Source organism: Mercurialis annua, linkage group LG3 (assembly GCF_937616625.2).
Source record: "Mercurialis annua linkage group LG3, ddMerAnnu1.2, whole genome shotgun sequence".
Lineage (NCBI taxonomy): Eukaryota > Viridiplantae > Streptophyta > Magnoliopsida > Malpighiales > Euphorbiaceae > Mercurialis > Mercurialis annua.
The window spans coordinates 69,761,859-69,787,515 of record NC_065572.1 but is presented as its reverse complement, the minus strand read 5'-3'; the positions used below and the strand labels follow the sequence as shown (position 1 = coordinate 69,787,515).

Below are 25,657 nucleotides of genomic sequence, written 5' to 3'. Positions count from 1 at the left end.
ATATTTGTCTCTAGAAATAATGAGTTAATTAGACAAAATACTACAATTTCTCAATTTAATTAGATAATTATATTCATATCTTTCTCTTTTAAAAATTACAATTTGTTCTTTTCTTTTTTGATTTTTATACTTTTGATTTTACACAAATATCAAATGCTCTTCTAATCTTTTCATAACCTAATTTCTTCAAATAAAAAGTCATGGCGGCCAAGAGTAAACAGAGAGGAAGCAACTGTTGAACTACGTGAGACGACCGTCGGCAGTGAGACCGGCAATAGCAACGCCGATGTGGTCATCGACTTTGAAGATCTTTTTTGGAGAGACGAGAGCTCAGAATTAGCCCTATTAACGCACGCGAGAACCACGTGAGTCTTAGATCGGAGTCCAATTGCCGCTGAGCCTTGCTTTACGGCCTCCATGGCATACTCTACTTAGAATAGCCGTCCGACGGGGCTCCGATTTCGTTTCCAGTTGGGGTTGTTCTATTCTTTGTTGTGGCTGGATTCTTGAGTTTTGTTGGGTTCATTGTGGAGATTTGTGGTATATTGTCATGGTTGTATAGATAGAATCAATGTTCAGCTTGCACTCTAGGTGTTTGAAGAAATGTTTATGAGAATTGTAATGTTTTTGGGTGTTAAAAAACTAATGGTTACCACTGGATAAACCGTTGGGTAACTTTGTTATAAATTTTATTTTTAATATATTATAAATAAAATCGTTAGTTAACTGGTTGTCCTTGCCGGAGGTAGCGGACCTGTTGTGATGAAATTTATTTTGTTGCTATTTAACCAATCGTTAGTTAACTGGTTTTTCTTTTGTGAACAACAGTGGTGGTGTGGTGGTGGTTCGATTTTTGGTGTTGCGCTGCCTGCACTCTAAGTGTTTGAAAAAATGCTTATGAGAATTGTTATGTTTTTGGGTGTTGGATAACCAATGGTTAACATTAGATAAACCGTTGGATAACTTGTAATAAACGTTATTTTGAATATATTATTAATAAAAACGTTAGTTAACTGTTGTTGAATTTTATTTTGTTGCTATTTAACTAATGGTGTACTAAAGGGACACCAATGACCTTATTTTTAGTACATTGTTAGTTAACAAATGGTTAATCAATAATTTTACATTTAAAAAGAGACGATTTAGGTTTTATTTGACGGTTGCTCTTGCGGTGATGAAGGAGGAGGGGTTTATAATAGAATTTTCAACTAGTTTAATAGAAATTGAGGTTTAAATTTATAATAGTTTTGTTTGTTGGTTAACCAACGGTGTTAGTATACCGCTAGGAAACCAAAATCGTATTTCTGAGATTAAAAAAAATATTTTTGAGAATAACAAAAGTCTTTTTTGCAAAAAAAAGTACAAATTGTATTTTCAAAAAAAAAATTGGAGATAGTATTCTTGAGAATTTTTTTTTTTTTTTTTTTGGTATTTATCTAAAAAACTCAGAAATAATTTCAGTTTGATTTATTCAGCTTGAATCATAAATTTAGTTTGATTTTACTATTAGACAATTTCAATTTATTTGATTTTGACTATTTTCACATTCAATCTAGACTAGCATTTTTCTATTCAAATAAAAAAAAATTCTTGTAGAAAACTCCTACAACCTTTGACATAGCAATTTTTTTTTATTTTTTTTTATAATTGGGGAAGGGGGAGCGCTTGTGGGAGGAAACGAACCCACAACCTAACAGTTTACTGTTCAGCGCTTATATCATTTGAGGTATAGCTCATTGGTGACATAGCACTTGTTGATTGGTCTCTTTCAGTACATTTAATATATCCACAAAATTATAACTTTAGTTCCTATATTTAGTTGGAAGTTATATTTTAATTATTTAGAGTAATTCTTTTTATTACTTTCCTAAATAATACTTCTAAAACTATAATTCTTGTTAACATTTTATCATGAGTGAAAATTAACTCATACATTAATAATAATATAGTCTAAATTTTAATTTACAATTGTAACAATTATCTAAAATTATTTAAGTGTAACTTATCATAATTAAAAAATAAAAATGGATGAAATATATGTTTTATCTAAAATTATTAGTTGAAATTATAAAAAACAATATTTTTAATTAACTAATTTAATAATCTTTGTTAATTTTATTTTTTAATTTCATTCCAACTATCGTTTTATTATATGCAACACAACCTTCTAAAAAAACTAAAATATAGATAAAGATTATAAATTGGAAATAAATAAACATATTATTGTTCAATTTGTAATTTTAGAAGTCATAAATTGTATGGACATATTTTATATAAAATATAGGAACTAAAAATATAATTTTATAGATATATTAAATGTATTGAAAGAGGCCTATCAACAGATGTCATGTCAATGGTTGTAGGAAAATTTTAGTCATAAAATTATAGGAAATGAAAGATACTTTTACAACAAAAATTTCAATTTATGTGATTTTGGCTATTTTCATATTCAATCTAAACTAGTACTAGTATATTACAATTTAAGGAAAGTAAATAATATTTTATAAAAATTATAGAACATAAGTACAATACTTTTACAGTAAAAAATTTGGATTTTCACATTCAGTCGACGAGTGTATAATACACATTAGCAATCGGGGGCTAAAAAGGATAAAATTAATTAGTTCAGGTACTTATAAGGTTGAACTTGAAAGGGACTGAAAGATTTTCCTCGACAAATACGAGGGGTCACGTATGTATCCGGCCTAAGAATTTTGCCTATTATTTCCAGAAATTCTACCAAATATTGCTAATGCATAAAAATATTGGATCAACCAATCTTTTGCATTGTCTGTTCAATATCGTAACTTGTGTGAGTAACAGTTCATACCTTTGAAACACAATCTCAATTCGATTCGACTGTCAAGCTTACTCTGATGAGCTCAGAGCAGAGCTATGTTACTACCAAAGTCTAATGCATAATGACATGAAATTCAGAAAAAATAATTGTAAACCAAAAAGTCTAGCAACAATGAACAAACTAAGGTGAATCTTACAGAGCCAAAGCAAGACCCAACAATCTCAGGGGAAAGAATCGCAATACAAAAATCGGAAAAACAAAAATGGTTACTAAACTATAGGCTTTTAACTTCGGTTACCATCATTTTCATTTTGATAATTCAACTTCCATTTTTACAAACCAAGAGGTTATTATCACAATTCCTGTCAAAAATTGCTTATGTGGCGACGGAGAAATTGGATGCCACATAATTTTCCATCGGCCATATAAAGGACAGGTTGTCTAAATTCAATGGACTTAAGTGGCAATATGCCCCCTCAACTTGTAAGCAATGGGTAATTAACACATAAATTAACTTTGTGTGCAAATCAGTACACGAACTTGGTGATTATGGACAATTTGCCTCTTTAATTTGTAAGTTAATTGTATCCTAAATTGGCAATTTGCCGCTTTAATTTGTAAGTTAATTGTATCCTAAGTTGGCAATTTGCCCCCTTAGCTTGTAAGTTAATTTGCCAAAATGGGCTAATTGTCCATAATCATCAAGTCCGTGTATTGATTTGCTAACAAAGTTAATTTATGTGTTAATTGCCCATTGGTTACAAGTTGAAGGGGCAAATTGCTACTTAAGTCAAATTCAATGAGTAACCTTCTATTGTTGAGAAAATAAAGATTGGGTTATCAAAGTATAAAAAAACGAAATGAAGGTAACCGAAGTGTAAAAAGTCTATAGTTCAACAAAATCAAAACTCTTTAACCATTAAAAATCCAAAGTTAAGAAACATAAGGTTAAGGATGATAGATGTGGAAAATGTGTCACATTCCAGTACTACAGTTACTGTGTGGCACATATTGATATAGAACAACATACCATGCATTTTCTCATGAAATATAACTATGAACTACAACCCGAGCAAAGAATTCCCATCTTAAGGCCACATAAAAAACAGATACAGATTCCTAAATCTAACTACATAAGTACAACAATATCAATATAAAAATGAAAGGAGCAGAATGGCATTACAAGTCTTGCAGTTCAAGACATCTGTTGTAGATTTGTCAATCGTTAATCAAGTGCTTCCAGGAGTATCATTTCCAGCCGACTTGCGATTCAGGTAGCGAATAACAGCATCTTCAACCCTAATGATTCCAATGAAAAAAAAAACAGTCAATACCAGCACCACTAGAGTCAAAATGCCATTTTCCTGGATATGGCTCTGCTGGAAGTGCACATAATGGCAACAGAAACTAACAGTAACAATTTTGATGATTAAATAAAAACTTACCATGGCTGATTATAAGAGCCTGACTGGCGTTCCTTTTCTGCATTACGACTCGCATCTCCAGAAACAAGCTTTAGATCCTTGCTTTGAGAAGCAATTAACGTATTAATAAATTCTGCTGGAGACTGACTAAAGCTGCGAAAGAAGGCCCGCCTCCTTCGATGTTCACATATCTTCTTTATAGAATCACTTATTAATTTATCACACGCATCAATTTCTTTGTGCTTCTCAGTGGTTGCTAAAAATGCAGCAAGGTCCTTTTGCAATGGAGAAGGAACATCAACTACAATGTCATAACAAGTAGTTCCAGCCGGGCAAGTCCCTGATAGTTTTATCCTATGTTCCAAATGAATAGACTGTGGAGGAATTAAATGCTGACTTATTTTCTGAGAGACCATTGCAAATTTCACCCTCTCTTCTCCAAATAACTTCTTTAACGGAGGATCACACATGAAGAAGGATGGATCATTTGGGATCTGCAACTTTTTAGACTTGATATAATGCCAAAATGCCACTAAAACTTTAGAACGTGTTTCTGCCTCAATTCCGAGAATCTCTGATAAATAAGGTGAAAGCTTGAATTTCTCTGGAGTATAATTCATCTCTAGTCTAATTATTGCGTTGAATTCCTTGTCTCCTTTTCTCTTCACTTCAAGGCCCTCATTAAGTGCAGGTGATCGAGCACTCTCCCACAGAATCACGTGATTGTCTGGATAGAGGCTCTGGTCCAAGTATATTGTAATTCTTTTAAAGTAAGATGAAAATTTTGAATATGACTTTTGTGGCATTCCAGCCAGTACTGGATCTTTCCCATCTTCCAATATCCTCCCGATTATCTTCAGCGACCAAGAAGGAGGCCCTGCATTATTCTTCTCTCCTTGCACTTGATTTTCAAAAGTGTTGAAAATATACATACGAAGTGTTTTCCGAATGCGGGAAGGATTTTTAAGCGAATCTTGAATATCTATTTTCTTTCTCGCCAAAGCTGAATCTATTCTAGCTTCGAATTCAAGCATTTGAGTATAAAGTGAGGACTCTGGCAGAATTGCAGCTACACTATCAGGAATCTGCTTCTCAAAAAGCTTTTGTTTTTTTCTATGTGCAGCTGGGGCTAACTCCATGGTTTTAAACGGTGAAGCTGTATTGGTGTTGGATGAGCCACCTGAAGGCCTCGAAGGAGGTTTCGGGTTAGCCCTTTTGGCACTTCCAGAGCCAGATAAAGACACAGTCGGGGATGATACGCCAGCAGCATTACTAACACTAGGGTGTTGGTGCTGCACAGCGGACTGGTTATTCTGTTGCACCAGAGACTGAAATTGAGCCTGAGCGGCCTGTACATATTGTGAATGACCCAATACTTTAGATTGGGGTTCAGACAGCTGAAAGTGACCCGGATATGCAGGTACACCTAGCGTTTGAGGTTGCGACTGGGAAGGAAGGTGGGGCGGTTGATTATTCAAGGGTATAGACTGCGGTAGCGCGCCAGAATTGGCGAATGCAGACGGTATCCCTACCCCAAAGGTTTTTGCAGGATTATTGTTATTCATTTACACACTTTATATCTCACAAAACCACAATATCTTCGGGAACTCCAAATAAAACCTCATAAAACGAAAAACCAGACTCTGGAATTAATTAAAAAGGACCAATCTTTTATTAAATTCAGACCTACCAAGCATTTTCAATCAGCCTAAACAGCAGAGAGAGAGAAAAATAGAACAATTTGAAACAGAGCTTCGAAACCCTAATTCTAAATTATCAAAACAAAACAAATGAACCCATAGAAACACACTACTTGAGCATAATCTTAAAATGTGGTGATATACTGATCTGATAAAAGCAAAATGCTGAATCTAATGAGTTGGAATGTGAACAAATACTTACATAATTTAAGAATAAGGGGCCGGAGAAAACAAAATTAGAGTTCTTGAAACAGTAAAAGCTCCATTGTAATGAAAAAATGCTACACTTTCAGCATTTCGAATTCTGTTTCACTTTGAAAAATTATGTCTTTATGCTTTGGTTTTATTCTTCTAAAGATGAGCTTTTTTTTGGGATTTTTCTGTTTTATGTTCTTCCCTGCTCTCTATTTTCTATTAAAGTGCCACTTTGGTCCCTAAATTTATTATTTAAAATTAAATAACTCATTTTTTATTATTTTAATCAATTTAATCAATTAAAAATACTAGTATAATATATTTTTTGATAAATTGAGGACAAACTTATACTATAAGAACAACTTTAGAGACCGAAATAATCTAATTTTATTTTTAATTGATTTGAAAATAAAAAATATTATCTGTAATTAATAATTAAAAGAGGGGGTTGGGATGACCTTGATCTTTTCACCTTTTAAAATTATCTAAATTAATATGAATTTTTCTTTCTTCTATTTATAAAAAATTATCTTCCTATATGTAGTGCATTTGGCCTCCCTTAAATAAAAATCTTGTCACCATCTTTAATTGATTAAAAAATAAAGGTTGTTATTTTTAATTGATCAATATAATTGCTAGTAATGAGTTATTTGCTCCGAATCACAAGTTAAAAGATCGGCGTGACCATTATCCATTTATATTTGTTGTCCTAATGACGTAAAAGGGTATTTATTTTACCTAACGATTGTATCACGTCATTTTTATATCAAACCGACGAGTATTTGTAATAAAGAATCTTCAAACATTTTTTTATTAAATATTTTAGTATGGAAAACGCCTTATTATTTGTTACGCGAATGACGCGACGAATGTACAATAATTCGACGTAGAAACAATTTCTTAAATAATTCAATTCGAAATCAATCGGGTCGGACCCTTTCAAGCCCAAACAAAATTATCATTGGCCCGAACTACCCCTGATACAGTCATTTGTCACTAAGCTGATCACTGAAGTCACCACCAAAAAGCAGCAAGCTTTATTAGGGTTTATAACTCGCATAATATAGCACATTTCGGCATCTTCTATCTCAATTTTGTCACAGGCAGAGATAAAGAGAGATTGTAGCAATGGTGGGTACTTTAACATTTGTGTTTCAAGGAAATAAAACTGAGAAAATTTCGTTCTTTTTGCTTTTTGGTTTGGTTTTTTTATTTCTTATGAGATTTGTTTATTTATGTTTCAGGTGAAGTATTCGAGAGAACCTGATAACCCCACCAAATGTAAGTGCATAACAATGCTAAGTTTTGAATTTTGTATATCTTTTAATTGTTAGTTTCTGATTTTACTTGATAGAAAAAATGAAAATTTATTTTGATGCTGTTTATATGTTTCAGCTTGCAAAGCACAGGGATGTGATTTACGAGTTCATTTTAAGGTAATTTTTCTGTCATTATTTTCTGTTGCCTTGGTTCATGCAAATAGTTAAGTTATTGTGATCAAGATGAATTGATGACAGAAGTTCTTTAATCTGATACTGTTAGTGTTATAGGTTTTGGTTGATTCATAGTTCATGATACTCTAATGATGAATCATTTCTTCTAATTATGTTCTCACTTCATTGTTGGTTCATTAGAATACAAGAGAGACTGCGTTTTCAATTCGGAAGTTACATCTGGCGAAGGCTAAAAGGTATCTGGAAGATGTTTTAGCACACAAACAAGCTATCCCATTCCGACGCTTCTGTCGTGGTGTTGGGCGAACTGCCCAGGCTAAGAGCCGCCATTCCAATGGACAAGGGCGCTGGCCTGTTAAATCTGCAAATTTTATCCTAGATTTGCTCAAGAATGCCGAAAGTAATGCTGAGGTTGTTCCTTTTTTCTGTCTCAGACGTTTTATTTATACTGCTTCCTGAGATCATAGTTGTTCTTACAAGTCTTATATGTTTTGTCTGCTCATCCAGGTTAAAGGTTTGGATGTTGATTCACTTTACATCTCTCACATCCAAGTCAATCAAGCTCAAAAACAACGTCGCCGTACTTATCGGGCCCATGGAAGGATTAACCGTGAGTACATTCTTTCCATTATGGATTTTATAACTCTGTCACCCTTTTCCTCTTGCTTCTTTGTTCACTTTTGAAACAAAATCAGTTCTACTCAAGCTAGCTGACTTAATACTGCGCTATAATTGTCCTTGGCAGCTTACACATCCTCACCATGCCACATCGAGTTGATTTTGTCAGAAAAAGAAGAAGCTGTTAAGAAAGAGGTAACCTTGTTAACTGATAAGTAGGTGTTTTGACCATACCTTGGAGCCAATTTTATTGTATTGCCTTTAGTTTAAATGCTCAAATAATATTTTAAACCTATTAAATGAACATTTGTTAAATTACAAATGGAACTTACATGTTGAAGCGACTCCCATAGATGGTGAATTAGTTTTGATAATGGAAGCAAACGGATAAGCCAGATCAAATCACAAATGTTCTACGTTATAAATATCAAATCTATTAACTTCGCAACCTTGCGATGGAAGCCTAAAGTTAGCTCAACTGCTCAAATTGTTACCGTTGCAGTCATATAAAGGATGTTGAATTTTTTTGTCATTATTTTGGTTGGTTCTTGTATCTTAACAGAGACTCTGTTGGTTTTGCAGCCCGAAACTCAGCTGGCGCAAAGGAAAACAAAGGGTCAAGCTTTACACAGTGGAGCATCCTCCTGAAAAAACAGTAGAGCAAACACAAACAGTCTTGATCGTGATGCCTTGAGTTTGATTCCTGAGATGTTTGTTTAGATGTTAATTATACTTGATTAGACCGTTGGTGTAAACAGAAAGCGTGATAGTTACCATTGAATTTTGATATTTGATTGATGGTACTTCAATTTTACGCTATTGGGTTCGTAACATGTTATTCGTGAATGTGATGATGTGTAAGTACAGCAAAAACATATAGAACAACTCTTCAGTAGATTGATTGTCTATGACACTATAGATGATTTACTGATGACGTGGTGGACTAGGTTTATTTAAGATTTTCACCGACTGATGATTACAAATTTTAGTTAATTCTGTTATATTATTGATATTATTTAATAATGTGTTATTTTTATCCTATAATTAAAATGATAATAAGAGTATATGGAATTTTTATTTATATGTGTGTAGTTTAACAGTCTATGAGTTTTAAATAGAGGGGGTCTATTCTATTGTTAGGCTTTATTTGAAATGTTAACTCTCTTCTTCATTTTAATTGGCAAAAATTTATATGTATAATATTTAATATAATTCATTGAACACAATCTAATCTAATTTTTACACAATCTTATTATATTAAATACTTCATTTTATTAAAAAAAAGTATTCAAAAATTAAGTAATTAATAAAGAAAATCAAAATTAAAAATAAGGAATTGAAATTTTTGATGAGACTGGAGTTAAAAGAGATACTTTAACAAAAACAAGGAAAAACTGGTGTCGTTTGGGAGTTTTTCTGAGTTATGCACCCAATTCAATTCTACAGCTTATTTACAGAATTTTAGACGAGGAGGAGGCCTACTGAGTACTGGCGAGTGAGATGCCGAAAAGAACGACGCACACGTACTCGAGCGAGGACGCAGCTCCAGATGGACCAGACTCCGATCTCTTCGTCTATTATTGCAAACATTGCAGCTCTCATGTCCTCATTACAGGTAATTAACCACTCACGATTGGTTAAAATAACCGCATAGTTGCTTTGCTTTTGTAATGGTGATACTAAATTATGTTTGGTATAAGATACGCAATTGCAGAAAATGCCGAAAAGGAAGACGGACAAAGCCTATGTGCTCGACAAGAGTAAGCATCTTGCTAGGTTGAACGTCGGTGAGGCTGGAAAGGTTCTTTTGAAACGGGGTGAAGGCAAACTCGAGAAGCAATTTCGTATGAACTGTATCGGATGTGGGCTTTTTGTTTGCTATCGTGCCGAAGAAGATCTTGAGTTTGCTTCTTTTTTGTATATTATTGATGGCGCACTCAGCACTATTGCTGCTGAAACTAATCCTCAGGTAATTCATTTCTTTTTAGGCTTGGAGTTGTTTAAAAATATTGATTTAATGATTTGAGATTCCTTGTTTATGTAAATGAGGGTCAGCTGTCTCTCATAAAAGCCACAGGTCACAGAAAAAATCATTTATTTTATGGATTGTCTTATACACTGTTCTCGATATGATATAGGATGCTCCTGTTCCGCCATGTATATCACAGTTAGAAGGAGGACTTGTTCAGGTAGCTATTGAAGTGGAAGACCGTGCACAACGCTCAGCGATAACAAGTAATTTGATTGTTCAATCACTAGTTCAATGTGCATCTCTTTTTTACTATATGTTGCTTGCAATAAAAGAAGGCCACCCTTTTTTTTGGGATTGATAACACATGATTAAATAGATTTAAAACAATTTGTTAGTGACATGTTGGCTTTTGTATCTGTCTTTTTCCAGCATATATGTGAGTTGACTAGATTCAGTGTCCTTTTAATTTTAAGTATTGAAGCTAGATTGTGCATAGAAGCATTTGGGGCTTAAATATTCAGCTCAACTGTAACACAAGCATGGCAAATTATGTACAATATTACGTACTTACGATCTGCATGCAAAATTTATCCATGTTAAGAAGACACTAGAAAGAGGAGTGAGGAAGGGAAGAATGAAGTCACTGCCTTTAGAAATCAAAGAAAAGTCTTGGTTGCTGGAACATGTATGAAAGATAGGTAAGAGGTGAGAGTATGGAATGTAGAATTTCCACATGCAAAATAGGAATATTCTATAGTGATAACACATTGAATCCTGTATTAGCCTACAGTAGGGCATGAATGAAATGTATGCAAGTCACATGTTAGGAGAATGAAATACCGAATATGTCTTGTCATCTGTAACAATACAGTTTTATGTTCTATGATTCCATAGAGGGAATAGATTCTGTAAAGTAGATGAAAAAAAGGACCCCAGTGCTGAATAAAGTTGCTTATCTTACCAGGAGTAAATGCTGATGATGTTCGTGTTACTGTGGCTGCACCTGCTGCTCGTGGGGAAGCTAACAATGAGCTTTTGGAATTCATGGGAAAAGTATGGTTTCTGTCATATATTGACCTTTGTCTTATTTGTGAGGCTACTAAAACTGAACAAGCAGTCTTAATCATCTATTGTTAGAGATTGATTTATCTTATTCATATGTCATGCAGGTGTTGGGCTTGAGATTGAGCCAAATGACTCTTCAAAGGGGATGGAACAATAAATCAAAGCTCCTCGTTGTAAGTTGAATAAAGAATGCACTAATTTTTCTCGTCTTACCACAATTGTTAAGAGTTTGATCCGAATTTGCTGATAGTGACTTCATTGATGCCTTGAGAAATAAATGTAAAGTGTACATGTCAAATTAGGTGCTTTATGGTAGCGTATCTATTTAAATGAACTCATTTAAACATACAGGTTGGCATGTTTGTACCTCAATTTCTAATTTCAAAGAGTAGCTCGTGTTGTTCGAGGTGATTTTATGGTCTCTTGTAGACTTTCTTAGATCAACATTCTACTGGACTTAAAATTATCATCTTATACATGAATTGCTTAGGTTTATATAGGTAGGTTGATATGCCTTTTGGCTTTTTTTTAATGGGGTTTTACGCCTATAACATAATTAGCTCTGTTCTAAATATGAATCCATCAATTATGATGACATTGATTGAATCAATTGAGGGTCGCTCTAGGAACTCTATCAATACTAGAAGTTCATTTTTTGACGTCATTTATTCAAAAAAGAAACTCTGTATCCAAGACTCTGAGGTTTGTTGTAGCTGGCTAACATCAAGATTTTGTACTAGGTGGAGGATTTATCGGCTAGACAGGTATATGAGAAACTTCTGGAAGCTGTTCAACCTTGAAGCTATGAATGCATAATCTGAAATGAGTTATATCACTGTTTGAATTGTCAGCTGCAAGAATTATGTGTGATCAGCAGATAATTGAAATGTAAATCTGGAGTTTAAGCTGGCTGTTGAGCATCAAAACGAATATGCAAGTGTGTTTTCATCTTGTATTCTGGTCTGATTTTGACAGAAATTTTCCTGTAATCGGGCAAGACAAATAAATTTGGCAAATGTAAAACATGGAATTTCTCTTTTGCATTGATCATTTCATGCCAGAGTTTGCTCAAGCATAAACTTGAGCTCATGTAAACTCAACAGATATTTCTCATCAGATTTGCCTAATTATTGATCAAAGAGTGGGGGATATTTTAGTTGGGGAGTCGTGAGTTTTTTTCCCTGATAAATGAATAAAATGATAGTTCATTTTATAAAAATTACAATAATCACCATTACTTTAAATTTTAACACTTAAATAACATATAATATATATAATTAATAACCTCAACTAACAAGATTTTTTTATTATATTATAAAAATATAAAATTGTAGATTTTTGAGTTTATATTCTAAATGTAAATGATTAATTAGTGTAAGATATCCTGTTTAGCTTGATTTAGTGTAAAATTAACAATATTAGTGTTACTATGGCTGTACTTGTATAACTTGAATGTAGTACTAATTAATCTTTTAGAAATAATACTGGTAATGATCTGAAAAAAGTATATATTAGTAATTACTAATGAGACATTTGTTGACTCCTTTAGCTTGAATAATTTTAGAAAAGATTAACAGGCGCACATAATTTCACAAGCTCAAAATAATTTCAAAAAACTGATTTTAATGAGATCATCACTAACACAATACTAATACAATAACATGGGCCAAAATCACAATCAGAATTAAATAATACTTCAATCAGGTTCTTGCAACAAAACTAGAAAGCAGATAAAAGATACATTGATCATTTTGTCCCGATATTCCTAAAAGAAGTATCTTTTCCGCCTCCACCTCTGCCCAGTTCAACGGATCCATAAATTCTGCAACAAGAATCAAAAATACATAAATTAGAATATGGCAACAATGAGATACCTCAGAAAATACGTAACATGAAAAACAAATACCACATAAGAATCAATTGACTTACATATCTTGTTGAAAGCAAAAATGTCACAGCTCTGGACATATTCATTAATTGGCTCAACTGTAAGGCGTTCCTCAATCAGAGTGTCCACAGACACCAAATCATCCACAATGGTCATCATGATCTGCAATTTCTTAATACCGTATCCAACTGGTACAAGCTTAGCTGCAATAAAAACATAGAATATTACTCACAACAAAACACATTTCTACAAAATATGCACATTAATACAATGTTCTTGGGATCATGTTCAGAATCAAAAGGAAAGAGAGTTATTCAATCATAAATAGTTAAACCAAATTTGATATTCCTGCCTAGGCTAGCAACCGTACTAAAATTAATGAAACTCACATGCTCCCCAAAGAAGCCCCTCCATTTGAACACTTCTAACTGCTTCTTCAAGCTTTTTCATGTCAGTCTCATCATCCCATGGTTTGATGTCCAATAATACAGATGACTTTCCAGCTGATAAAAAATAGAAAGCACTTAATAAGCATGCTTCAGTTACCATACTAAAAGAAAACCTTATCATAAATCGCCACAAAAATAGTATTAGATTCAAAAACAACTCAAGCATAACACTCACACTCTTTCTTCTTGCCAGATGCCTTGACAGCAGCTGCACGTGCCTCTGAAGCCTTCTTTTCCTCCTCAGTCTCTTCACCAAACAGATCCACATCATCATCGTCATCGTCATCCTCAGCAGCCTGTAATCAAATTTTACGTCACACATTAAAACAATAGATTGTTTCACAAGCACAGCACGCAAATGAGCCTTACAAAGTTATTAGAGTTTCAAGTTTCTAGAACAAATACTCTTATCATAATAGAATACTGAAAATTATAGCCTACAGGTTCACAGGGAAACATGAATTGCACAAACAATTTCAACAAAGAAAGAACAACACTTGCCTTGGAATCAGAAGCAGGAGGTGTAGCAACTGCCTCTTCAGCGACGGGAGCAAATCCCTCAATGGTGACTCCTGACCCTTCAGCAGTTACACCCCTGATACAAGAAGCAAATTATGTACTTACAATAACAAGTCAATTGTATAAGAAATTGCAAATAAAAATAAAACCGCAAGTAGGTAGAGGAGCTTACGAAAGCCTCAGGAGTGCATCAATGTGGTGGAACCACCGTGATACATTCACATATTCGGATGACGGAGCTGTTGAAAGAGCTGCATAAACTGTAACATCATCTTTTGAAGCTTGGTACCTGTTAATACCAGGGATCAATTACGATAAATTGCCAATATACATACACCGCGAAGAAAATGAACATAAAGCTTACCCGGTAATGTAGCTGCGTGTAAGAAGATAATCATCGAGTTTCTTCAGACCAGCAGCTGATCCAAGATTGTTAAATGCCACGGCCATTTTCTAACAATATATTATGTGGATTGTTCCTACAATCAATTAAGAAGTTAAACAGCAATTAAATAAGCACTTCTGAAAACTATAATAATCTCAAGTGCAGCATACTTTAGATTCAATTCACTAATGTCTAACTTATTATACTAAATCTGTAACATTCAAACTAATTAACTGCAACACAATTAATTGAAATCGAATCAGATAGCTGAAAGTATAAGCTATGAGAGACTGTAGCAGATCTTTAATTTTGTTCTTACCGGCGATGTAGAGGCGGAGAAGATCCGATCAGGCGGGGCGAAGTAATAAGAGGTCTAGGGTTTGAGGTAAGGTACAAGTATTTATTCAGAGTGAGAAATGATTGTGTGTATCGCGCACTACGTATTTAGGTTGTTTCTTTAGTAACTTGTTTGAATAATTTCTGAGTTAGCCCTTATATTTAGAATTTAAAACATTTTAATACTTTTTGTTTTAGATACCGCTTTTAAACTTCTAAGTTCTAACCATGGTTTTAAAGAGCTGTTGTAATTTTATCCAAACCTTTTAATTTTTGTAATAATTCCAAATTCATTATTTTATTGCAATAATAGCTAAATTGCATTTTTTATGTGAATTTTTTTGAATTTTTTTACTATTTCTTGAAACTTTTACTATATTATTATACATCAAAAAATGATAATAGCCTAATATTTTAATTGGAAACAACAAGTCTAGCCATCAATTTGGCTATCATTGCAATAAAAAAATACAATTTGAATATTATTGTAAAAATTAAAAAGTTTGGATAAAAATACAACAAGTCGTAGAGGTTTGGGTTTTTTTTTACCATGCGTTTTAAAAATGAACTGTGTCCGCCGGGATTCCACTGGAAAAAGATAACAATAGCATCATGCATCAACCGATAATAAACTGGATTGTAGAATTGTTATCTTTTATAATTTGTTTAGCACTTATAATATATTTATTTATTTTTAATTGAGATAAAATAAAAAAACTCAAAAAATTCATCTAATATTTGTCTAATAACCCATACAGTGGATGTTGATTAAGATTTTAGTCCCCTTTTAGGATTATAATTCTATAGTTATTTTTAATGAAAAACATACTATTTAAATTAATAAAACAGCGATAAATTACCAATATTCCGTGGAAAATTTATGCTGGAAAAATTACCTAAAATCCACAAAAAACTGTCAAAAATAGCGCCGGAAAAAGTTCTCCGAATGTTCGCTCTGACGCTCAAGTCAACATTTTTTTATAGAGGAAAGAAAATAAAAAGAAGTAATATTAACGAAATAGAAAAGGTAATTTAAAATTTCATTATAAGGTGATTTATATAGAAAAATTTTATGGTCTGTTTTTACCCGTTCAAGTAAGTAATACGTAAACATTTTTGTAACTTGATGGTAAAGATACGAACTTCAAAAGGTAAATCATGTTGTTGTAATCGGGATACAAAATATGGGTAGATGATCCATTAATATTTATATCCCAGTAAGAGAGGTGTGAACATCGGAGAACAAGTTTTGCTGTTTTAAATTGGTATTGTATCCTATTCCTCCTTACTACTCCCTCCGTCCCGTTTAAGAAGGGACATATCTCAATTTTTTTTGTCCCACTTAAGAAGGCCAATTCATGATTTTTGTGCCATTTTATAAGGAATTCTCTCTTATACCCTCATTTTCTCTTTCTATAATTAAAGCTAATACTCTACACACAAATTATAAGACAATAATTAATAGGGGTAAAATAAAAAAAGCCAAGAGTAGTTATTATTTTCTTAATCTATGTGCATAAGGGCTATGTCCCTTCTTAAGTGGGACGGAGGGAGTATAAGATTTTCTGCATTAAAATTAATTTAGGAATAATTATTTTTTTAGCCAAAAAAACTTGCAAATTATATAAGACGTGACTTTAATTTATTGCAAAAAGAACATATCAATAATGTCATTTTGCATGAAGCATAAACAAGTGCTTATGGTTAAAGTAAATGAGTGAATTATAATAAGCACGTGGACTTGCTCCCATCAGAGCCTAAAAGGCACAGACCACCGCCGTTCTGACGGCTGAACTTAGAGGTGAGCAAAAACCGAGTCGAACCGAAAAATCGAGTCGAACCGAACCAAACCGATCTGAACCGAATAAAAAATAGTTAATATGGAGCGTTTGGTTTATGATTTTTAAAAATTGCGGTTTTTGGTTTCGGTTTGTTTTTTGAATTCGGTCACCGAACCGAAAAAAACCGAATCATTAATAGGGGTTATTTTAATTTTCATAAGACACTATACATACTGTCTTAAAGCATAAAACCCTAACATTTCACATAACTTCACCGCCGCACACCCTCATCCTCACCCAAACTTGCAATTTCTTCCATTTTTTATCTAATTTTCTTTTCCCCTCTCCATCTTTCTTTATCTCCGCCTCACTCTGCTCTCTCATGGCTTTGGGCATGTTTGGTTTAGCTGTTTCTTATAGCTGATAGTTGTTAGCTGTTTGCTGATAGCTGATAGACCATACGTGTTTGGTGATATTGGATTAGCTCTTACTATTTATATATAAAATGGCTGTAAAGGGTATAGTTTTTATTTTTATTTATTAATTTATAAATATATTATTCTATATAATATTTAATAAAAATATTAAAAATTATTTTTTTATAAGAAGGAACATTTAGTTTAAACTTATTTAGATATTTTTTTTGATAAATTTGTGATTTATTTTAAAAAATAATTAAGTTATAGTTTTGTTAATATAAATAAATAATATTAGATAATTTAAAAATAATTTAAATAATTATATATAAATTAAAAAATAATATATCCTAATAAGGGTGGTTTTGTCTAAGTAATTAAAAATATTAAAAAAGCTATCAACTGTTGGTAAAAAACTCCAAAATGGAATTTTTCAAAAAGCAGCTGTTAGAGGTTCAAAAAGCTCCAAATAACTTTTAGAAATTCTCACCAAACACTTTAGTGGAGCTTTTTGAAAAGCAAAAGCTAAAAACTCCACCAAAAGGCTGAACCAAACACCCATTTTATCTCCGCCTCACTCTGCTCTCTCATGGCTTTTGTATATTCGTGATATCGAAGGAGAGTGAAATTCAGGCGAGTAATCAGATGATGATTGAAGATCGGAGAAGAGTGAAGATCGTTCATGGGTCGCCGAATGAGTTGATGATTTATGCTCTGAATTTTGAGTTTTTATTTTATCAAAATTCTTATTTCTTGAGTGATAGGCATATTTTAGTTTATGCTTTTGAATTTGTACCTATGGAGAATTTGGTTTGAATTATTATTGAATTTGTATGATTAATTTCAGATTTGTGTTCTCCTGTTTTGATTTTTTTCTTCATATTTGTGGTCTCTGCTCTGATTTTTTTTAAGTTTGATACTTCTAAAATTTCGGTTAAACGGCTCGGTTCGGTCAGTTAAAACCGAAAATTCGGTGTACCGAACCGAAAAACCGTTCACCGAAATAGGTGGTTTGGTTTTTATTAATTAGGGGTGGTTTGATTCGGTTTTGACAAATCACACTCCGCACCGAACCGAACCGTGCACACCCCTAGCTGAACTTATCCTAACAAGAACCGAAGCAAATTAAATTAGTGGTTTGTGTTGTCTATTAGTATTAATCGTCTGATCTTTTTCAATCAAAGTTCCAAAACAAGAGGAGTGTGGCCCACCCAAGTCTCAACCATTCATATTGCACATTCATCATGGACTTCTCGTACTAGCAACAGCAACAAGAATTATTAATCACTTTTTTAAATTATTAATAAGCAATTTTTTAATATAATTAACAATTATTAAAATAAAATAATTTAAAATTTTATAAATAAAAATATAATTGATAGACAAAATAAATAAATTATAAACCACTTTTTTTAGAGAACAATTATATCAGCCACTTTTATAGAGAACAATTATATAAACCATCTTTTTAGAGAATAATCATACAGCCCACTTTTTTTAAAGAACGATTATCAAACTATTTGAAATAATAAATAAATATGTTTAAAATAAAAAGAATGTGAATAGTATCATAAGGGCATAAAAAGAATTCAAAAAATAGCTCTAGAATTGGGTAGACTGGCATGAATTTGTAGTTTTAAATAATATAATAGCAAATGTTTAATATTTTTACTTTATTTTAAAAGAAAAATCTCCTATTCCATCTTACATAAAAGGGACAAAAAACAGGTTAGAGAAAATGTAGTCCCGCTAACATACTTATGTCGTTTTAAGCAGTTTTTTAAAAACCGGATTCATTCGTTTATAGCAATAAATCGGTTATTTTCCGATTCAATCAAGTTTTGACCCGATTTTTGAACTTTTGGGTTTGAATATAAAACTGGACCGAACAACTTACAGGTTCCCGATTAACTCGGTCTAACATGTTGGCCCAGTCTTGTTTCAAAAATATCGGTAAATACAAAATAATTCGCTCTCAGTTTCACACACATTAGATAATAACAATATAAATTATTATAAGATGTACTTTTAGTTATAAAAATATACCTTTAGGTTATAAACTATGTATTTGTTAGCGTCTTTTAATTTTAGCTAGGGACCGAACAGTGATTTGCGAAATACGGGCGTGCTAAAAAGCAAATTCCAATTATGTGTAATTTTCACTTTGAAACAAACGATTTGGGAGTTTAGTTAATCTTATAATAAATACTACAATTTATGTATAAGTAGACCTGTTCATAGGCCGGGTTCGAGTCAGGCTCAAGCCTTACATTTCTTATCCAAACCCGGCCCTAACACTATATTTTTGGGGGTTCGAGTCGGTCTTACCTTTCCTTTGCATTTAATAGCGAACGGTTCTCTACTCTTTTGCAAGCCGAGGCTCTATATATATTGTTCTACTCTTCTTTTTCAACAATAAACATACAAGAACATTATGTGCAAAATATTTTGTGATTGCTTGAGTTTGGTGGCTGAACTGGTTACCTGTAGGTCTGGTTATTAGTTTGCTGCTGTTAGTGACTTGCATTGCACCATATGCTTCTTGAAACTACAATAGGCTCTGAGTGGAGATGAATTTATATTTGCAGGTTTTGTAAAAAATTCAAATGGATCTAACAATATTATATTTGCAGCTGGCCCAATCTTATTTCAAAAATAAACCGATAAATATAAAATAATTCGCTCCCAGTTTCACACATATTAGATAATAAAAATACAAATTATTATAAAATGTACTTTTACTTATAAAAATGTACCTTTAAGTTAAAAACTATGTATTTGTTAGTGTCTTTTAATTTTAGCAAGGGACCGAACAATGATTTGCGAATCATGGGCATTTCTAAGAAGCAGATTCAAATTGTGTGTAATTTTGACTTTGAAACAAGCAATTTGTGAGTTTGATTAATCTTATAACAAGTACTTCAATTTATGTATAAGTAGACATGTTCATGAGCCGGGCTCAGACTGGGCTCGATAGGTTTCTAATTTTTTTACAAGCCCAAGACCGGTCCGTGCCCGGCTCGGGCTTTACATTTACTACACGAACGCGGCCCTAACAATGTATTTTTGCAGGTTTTGGCTCGATCTTGCCTTGCCTCTGCATTTAATAGCAAATGGTCCTCTACTCTTTTTTCAGGCTGAGGTTTTATATATACGGTTCTACTCTTCTTTTTCAACAACAAACATACAAGAACAATAGACTTGCTATACAGAATATTTTGCGATTGCTTGAGTTGGTGGCAAAGTTGGTTACCTGTAGGTCTTATTTTTAGTTTGCTGATGCTGTTAGTGGCTTGCACTGCACCATATGCTTCTTGAAACTACAACGGGCTCTTAGTAGAGGTCAATTTATATTTGCGGGTTTTGTCAAAAATCCAAATTGATCTAACAATATTATATTTGCGGCCAGTCTTGTTTCAAAAATACCGGTAAATACAAAATAATTCGCTCTCAATTTCACACACATTAGATAATAACAATACAAATTACTATAAAATGTAATTTTACTTATAAAAATGTACCTTTAAGTTATAAATTGTGTATTTGTTAGCGTCTTTTAATTTTAGCAAGGAACATAATAGTGATTTGCGAATTACGGGCATGCTAAGAAGCAAATTCCAATTGTGTGTAATTTTGACTTTGCAACAAGCGATTTGTGCGTTTGGTTAATCTTATAACAAGTATTTCAATTTATGTATAAGCAGACTTGTTCATGGGCCGGGTTCAGGCTATGCTCAGGCTGGGCGCAACGGGCTTTTTTATTTTTTTTACAAGCCCATTCCCGGTTCTGGTCTTACATTTCCTACCCAAACCCGGCCCTAACACTATATTTTTGCGGGTTCAGGTTGGTCTTGCCTTGCCTCTGCATTTAATAGCAAACGGTTATCTATTCTTTTGCAGGCTGAGGCTTTATATATAATGTTCTACTCTTCTTTTTCAATAACAAACATACAAGAATACTAGACTTGCTATGCAGGATATTCTGTGATTGCTTTAATTTGGTGGTTGAGGTGGTTAACTGTAAGTCTTGTTTTTAGTTTGTTGAGGCTGTTAGCGGCTTGCACTGCACCATATGCTTCTTGAAACTACAACGGTCTCTGAGTGGAGATGAATTTATACTTGCGGGTTTTATCAAAAATCCAAACGGATCTAATAATATTATATTTGCGGTCGACCCGGTCTTGTTTCAAAAATATCAGTAAATACAAAATAATTCGCTCTCAGTTTCACACACATTAGATAATAACAATACAAATTATTATAAAATGTACTTTTAGTTATAAAAATATACCTTTAGGTTATAAACTATGTATTTGTTAGCGTCTTTTAATTTTAGCAAGGGACCAAACAGTGATTTGCGAAATACGAGCATGCTAAAAAGCAAACCAATTGTGTGTAATTTTCACTTTGAAACAAATGATTTAGGAGTTTAGTTAATCTTATAATAAATACTAAATTTATGTATAAGTAGACCTGTTCATGGGCCGAGCTCAGATCCGGGCCGAGCTCGGACCCGGGCCGATGAGCTTTCTTTATTTTTTTTACAAGCCCAAGCGCGGCCCGAGCCCGGCTCGGGCTTTACATTTCCTACCCAAACCTGGCCCTAGCACTATATTTTTGCGGATTCAAGCTGGTCTTGCCTTTCCTCTGCATTTAATAGCAAACGATTCCCTACTCTTTCGCAGGTTGAGGCTTTATATATAATGTTCTACTATTCTTTTTCAATAACAAACATACAAGAACACTACACTTGATGTGCAGAATATTTTATGATTGCTTGATTTTGGTGGCTGAGCTGATTACCTGTTGGTCTGGTTTTTAGTTTGTTGTTGCTTTTAGTGGCTTGCATTGCACTACAGGCTTCTTGGAACTACAACGGGCTCTGAGTGGATGTGAATTTATATTTGCGGGTTTTATCCAAAATCCAAATGGATCTAACAATATTTTTTTATAGTACGTTTAGTTAATATTAAATATCATATATTCACATTGCAAATGAAAGGATAAATTATTATTTTGAACATATGTTTGATTGATCAAAATATTTTTCTGTATCTATTATCTTCTTGTTGCAATGCTTTTTAATATTGAGCTGAAATTCTAAGCCATATACGTGTGCTTCCTTTATTATAATGGTGTAGCTGTTTCTACTCCAATTATGTTGATATGTAACAAGCATTGTTGTGGGATTATTATGAAATCAACTAGCAATTTTGCCACTCTAGTTGATTTTTAACTGATTTGATTTGCATATATAAATCAATTAATAAAATATATGAAACCTCAAAAGATATATAGTATTTTATTTATTTAATTAATAGTTAATTAATGAAAAAAGTTTAACATAAGTGAATATAAAGAGATGAATATGGTTGGTAATTTAAAATTGCAACTTCAAATATATGTGTACTCCTTTTTTTTTTATCTCATGTTAACGAAGTACAAGAGGGGGTTTTAATGTTCTTTTTTAGATGAAATGAAGTGAGTGTTTCTCTAATTAAAATAAAAGAGATGAATTTAATGATTTTCTGGTGCTATTGTAATTTAAAGATAGACATTTAGATAAAATTAATAATTCTAATAAGTTGGGATACAATTAAAAAAGAACACAAAAATATCGTATATTTGAGACATTTAACCTTAAATTTAACAGTCTTGCCTTGCCTTTATATTTGAAAGCAAACGGTTCTTTACTCTTTTGCAGGCCGAGGCTTTATATATATTGTTATGCTCTTCTTTTTCAACAACAAACATGCAACAATATTAGGCTTGTTGTGCATAATATTTTGTGATTGTTTGAGTTTTGTGGCTGAGGCGGTTACCTTTAGGTCTGGTTTTTAATTTGCTGTTGTTGCTAGTGGCTTGCACTGCACCATAGGCTTCTTGAAACTACAATGGCTAGGTGAATTTATATTTTCGGGTTTTGTCAAAAATCCAAATGGATCTAACAATATTTTTTTATAATGCGTTTAGTTAATATTAAATATCACATATTCACATTGCAAATGAAAGGATAAATTATTATTTTGAGCATATGTTTAACTGATCAAAATATTTTTCTGTATCTACTATCGTCTCGTTGTAATGGTTTTTAATGTTGAGATGAAATTTCTAAGCCCATATACGCATACTTCCTTTACTATAATGTCGTAACTGCTTCCATTCCAATTATGTTGATATGCAACAAGCATTGTCGTGAGATTATTCTAAAATTAACTAACAATTTTGGCCCACTATAGTTGATTTTTAACTGATTTGATTTTGTATATATGAATTGACATAATTGATACATTGCTCCTTTGTTCATTTGTATATTTATGGGAATAATAAATTTGTATTAAGGGAGATTATATACATTCATAATTTATTGTGTCCTTCTTGTAAATTTATGTTATGTGTATGTAATTTTTTCATTTGCAAATTGTCCAAATCGAAGGCCCGTTTGAAAGACCCAAACCAAAGTACCAACCGTTCCACAAATTTCAGTTTTAAATTGTTCGATTTTGGCTATAAAAGATAACAATTTGGTTTTCAATACATGGACAATTCAACACCGCCGATTTTGACAAATAACAACCGAACCGAAATTACAAATGCACACCCCTAATTAAGATGTCACCTGATTCGAGTAAATGAATTTTAAAAAATATCAAATTAATTTTAGATATTAAATAGATTTTTATCAAATATTTTAAAATTTACAATTTTATACGAGTTTGGATAGATTTAAAAAAAATGAAAAAAATTGTCATTTTAATATCATCAGACCTACAGAAAAACATCACTACGTATGTTTTTTCTAATTTTTAAAGATTTGATGTTGATAAAAATATAAAGATAGAGAATTCCTTTCATGGAATCAAAACACAAAGAATAGATTTTAATATATAAAATAAAAAATTGAAAATATTGCAGCACATATAATGCATACATCATTAACATCAATAGCAGCAATACATGCATTAAAAGAAAAAAAAACTAATTTTAACAAACTAATATTCGAAACTCAATCCCAATAATTAAGATATAGAGATAAAATATGAGGAAACTTTTTACCGTACACTATTTTGTTTTTTATTACGAATTATTTTTAACATAATTATAGTTTCTATCTTTTTTATTACCAAAAATACTTTTTTTAATTTTTTTTACATATATTGTTTTTTCATTTTTTAGTGATGTATTTCCTTTTTTTTTACCAAAATATTTTTTTTACCAAAAATATCTTAATTTTAATTTTTTTTTCACCTTTTTACTGATTTATGCTCTATGTTTTTTTTATCATTTTTTGTTAGTGCATCTGTTGTGTTTTATTAGTGTAACTATGATGTTTTTACAGAATATCGTTAGTGTATCTTTTGTGTTTTTTAGTGTTTTTATTGTGCATGTCATAAAAACATTACAAATACACCAGAAAAATTCAGATATACCAAAAAATTACCAGAAAAACATACGTAAATCAAAAAAACACCATTAATACACTATTAATGCACCAGAAATATAATATAACGTAAATAAAACATAAAAACACTGTAAATACATCATAAATCATTCCTTGTTTATAAAATCAGTTGCATAAATATAAAAGAAGAAATCTATAATAAAAAACAAGACAAATTTATTATATGAATAATAAAAGAATTTTATAAATAGAAAAATAATAGATCTACAATAATTTATTTACAAAATATTTAAATGATAACAAAAAATCTAAAAAAAATCTAAAAATGATGTCGAAAAATTCATAGTGCGAACAAAAAAGACAAATAAAAAACGCGAACGAAAGAGATGAACGAAAAAAGCGAATGGAAGATACGAGAAATCCACTAGAAATAGACGAACGGAAGCGCGAATGGAAAAGCGACCGGAAGAAACGAATGGAAAAGTAAAGGGAAAAGAAAATTATAACAAGATAGAATTTTGAGAGAAAAAGAGAGAAGAGTGAGTGTGGTTATGTAAAAATTTAATATAAAATGAGATAATATTTTTATATATAGTAGGATATTTTTATAAATATGTTTGTTATTAGTGTAGAGTGATGGTGTCCATGATATAGTGTTATATCGCTTGACTAGAATAGAGAAGTATCCATGATATAGTGTTTGACGATGGGGCGACTAACTTTACAAAGGTCAATAAGATCGTATATGCCCATTGTTTTCCAAACAGGGACGAAATGTTCTTATAGTCTAACTGCCAACTCTGGAACCCTGCATGCTCTATCAGCCAATTTTTGAAGGTTGCATCAAGCCAGATATAAGATTGGTGAGGTTGGGCGAAGCATGATGGTACCCCGTCGTGGCAAGGAATGGTAGCTTCACACAGTTCACTTGGCGAAGTCAGTATTGGTCCAACACAAATTTGATTATCTCTAGCGTCGGTTAATACCTTGAACTCGGTGGTAGGGGTAGAAGAGCGGATGCCGGAAATCTTAGTGGTCACTTTTGCGGCGAGGTTGGTATTTTGAGCAACTATTAGGAGCTGGAGCAAAAGAGATCGCTCATTAAAAGAGATAAAGGGGAACTTAAATGAATGAAGGGCGATTACTTACTAGGATTCTTGAGAATACAAAGAGCTTGAAGTTGCAAAAAAAGAGAAGAAGAACTTTGGAGGATGCGAAAATTTTGTTAATGACAAAACGACTTGTGATTTTCC

The 25,657-nt window shown here is 32.3% G+C and overlaps 4 protein-coding genes across 6 annotated transcripts in view; 2 read left to right on the top strand and 2 right to left on the bottom strand.

Moving 5' to 3' along the window:
• The window catches only part of LOC126673163 (elongation factor 1-delta 1-like), a 36,019-nt gene extending 21,123 nt beyond the window's left edge, over nucleotides 1-14,896 (bottom strand). The window contains exons 1-8 of one of the 2 annotated variants that reach the window (XM_050367160.2): nucleotides 14,789-14,896; nucleotides 14,449-14,563; nucleotides 14,257-14,373; nucleotides 14,067-14,160; nucleotides 13,741-13,861; nucleotides 13,506-13,619; nucleotides 13,158-13,319; nucleotides 12,832-13,050 (exon numbers count right to left, since the gene is read on the bottom strand). In XM_050367160.2, the coding sequence (XP_050223117.1) occupies nucleotides 13,049-13,050; nucleotides 13,158-13,319; nucleotides 13,506-13,619; nucleotides 13,741-13,861; nucleotides 14,067-14,160; nucleotides 14,257-14,373; nucleotides 14,449-14,534 (696 nt within the window). In that variant the 5' untranslated portion in view covers nucleotides 14,535-14,563; nucleotides 14,789-14,896 and the 3' untranslated portion in view covers nucleotides 12,832-13,048. Of the gene's footprint in view, nucleotides 1-12,831; nucleotides 13,051-13,157; nucleotides 13,320-13,505; nucleotides 13,620-13,740; nucleotides 13,862-14,066; nucleotides 14,161-14,256; nucleotides 14,374-14,448; nucleotides 14,564-14,788 lie in introns of those variants that run through there. The other variant, XM_050367161.2, reaches the window with a different exon arrangement.
• On the bottom strand, nucleotides 3,818-6,295 carry LOC126673158 (SWI/SNF complex component SNF12 homolog). The gene is made up of 2 exons (XM_050367156.2): nucleotides 4,246-6,295; nucleotides 3,818-4,099 (listed from the first exon to the last, which is right to left on the bottom strand). The coding sequence occupies exons 1-2, from the start codon at nucleotides 5,787-5,789 to the stop codon at nucleotides 4,030-4,032; spliced, it is 1,614 nt and encodes a 537-aa protein (XP_050223113.1). The 5' UTR covers nucleotides 5,790-6,295; the 3' UTR covers nucleotides 3,818-4,029.
• On the top strand, nucleotides 7,111-9,206 carry LOC126673165 (60S ribosomal protein L17-2-like). 2 transcript variants are annotated; one of them, XM_050367165.2, is made up of 7 exons: nucleotides 7,111-7,250; nucleotides 7,364-7,400; nucleotides 7,515-7,555; nucleotides 7,754-7,984; nucleotides 8,081-8,183; nucleotides 8,319-8,386; nucleotides 8,774-9,206. In XM_050367165.2, exons 1-7 carry the CDS (start codon nucleotides 7,248-7,250, stop codon nucleotides 8,837-8,839), a joined length of 549 nt encoding a protein of 182 aa, XP_050223122.1. In that variant the 5' UTR covers nucleotides 7,111-7,247; the 3' UTR covers nucleotides 8,840-9,206. The 2 variants fall into 2 exon arrangements, with proteins under 2 accessions (XP_050223122.1, XP_050223121.1); XM_050367164.2 differs by lacking the exon at nucleotides 7,111-7,250 and having other exon boundaries at nucleotides 7,355-7,400.
• On the top strand, nucleotides 9,565-12,278 carry LOC126673162 (UPF0235 protein At5g63440). Its single transcript, XM_050367159.2, has 6 exons — nucleotides 9,565-9,806; nucleotides 9,892-10,160; nucleotides 10,330-10,426; nucleotides 11,128-11,216; nucleotides 11,333-11,401; nucleotides 11,969-12,278. The coding sequence occupies exons 1-6, from the start codon at nucleotides 9,692-9,694 to the stop codon at nucleotides 12,026-12,028; spliced, it is 699 nt and encodes a 232-aa protein (XP_050223116.1). The 5' UTR covers nucleotides 9,565-9,691; the 3' UTR covers nucleotides 12,029-12,278.
• Nucleotides 14,897-25,657: the final 10,761 nt, after the last annotated feature.

Excerpts from the sequence above, each read along its gene's own strand:
- LOC126673158 (XM_050367156.2), bottom strand. The coding sequence starts at position 5,789 with ATGAATAACAATAATCCTGCAAAAACCTTTGGGGTAGGGATACCGTCT. Across the intron at positions 4,100-4,245 it reads GGCTCTTATAATCAGCCATG|GGTTGAAGATGCTGTTATTC; the intron begins GTAAGTTTTTAT and ends TGGAATCATTAG.
- LOC126673165 (XM_050367164.2), top strand. The coding sequence starts at position 7,355 with ATGTTTCAGGTGAAGTATTCGAGAGAACCTGATAACCCCACCAAAT. Across the intron at positions 7,556-7,753 it reads ATTTACGAGTTCATTTTAAG|AATACAAGAGAGACTGCGTT; the intron begins GTAATTTTTCTG and ends TTGGTTCATTAG. Across the intron at positions 8,184-8,318 it reads GGCCCATGGAAGGATTAACC|CTTACACATCCTCACCATGC; the intron begins GTGAGTACATTC and ends TGTCCTTGGCAG.
- LOC126673162 (XM_050367159.2), top strand. The coding sequence starts at position 9,692 with ATGCCGAAAAGAACGACGCACACGTACTCGAGCGAGGACGCAGCTCCA. Across the intron at positions 10,161-10,329 it reads CTGCTGAAACTAATCCTCAG|GATGCTCCTGTTCCGCCATG; the intron begins GTAATTCATTTC and ends GATATGATATAG. Across the intron at positions 10,427-11,127 it reads ACAACGCTCAGCGATAACAA|GAGTAAATGCTGATGATGTT; the intron begins GTAATTTGATTG and ends TTATCTTACCAG.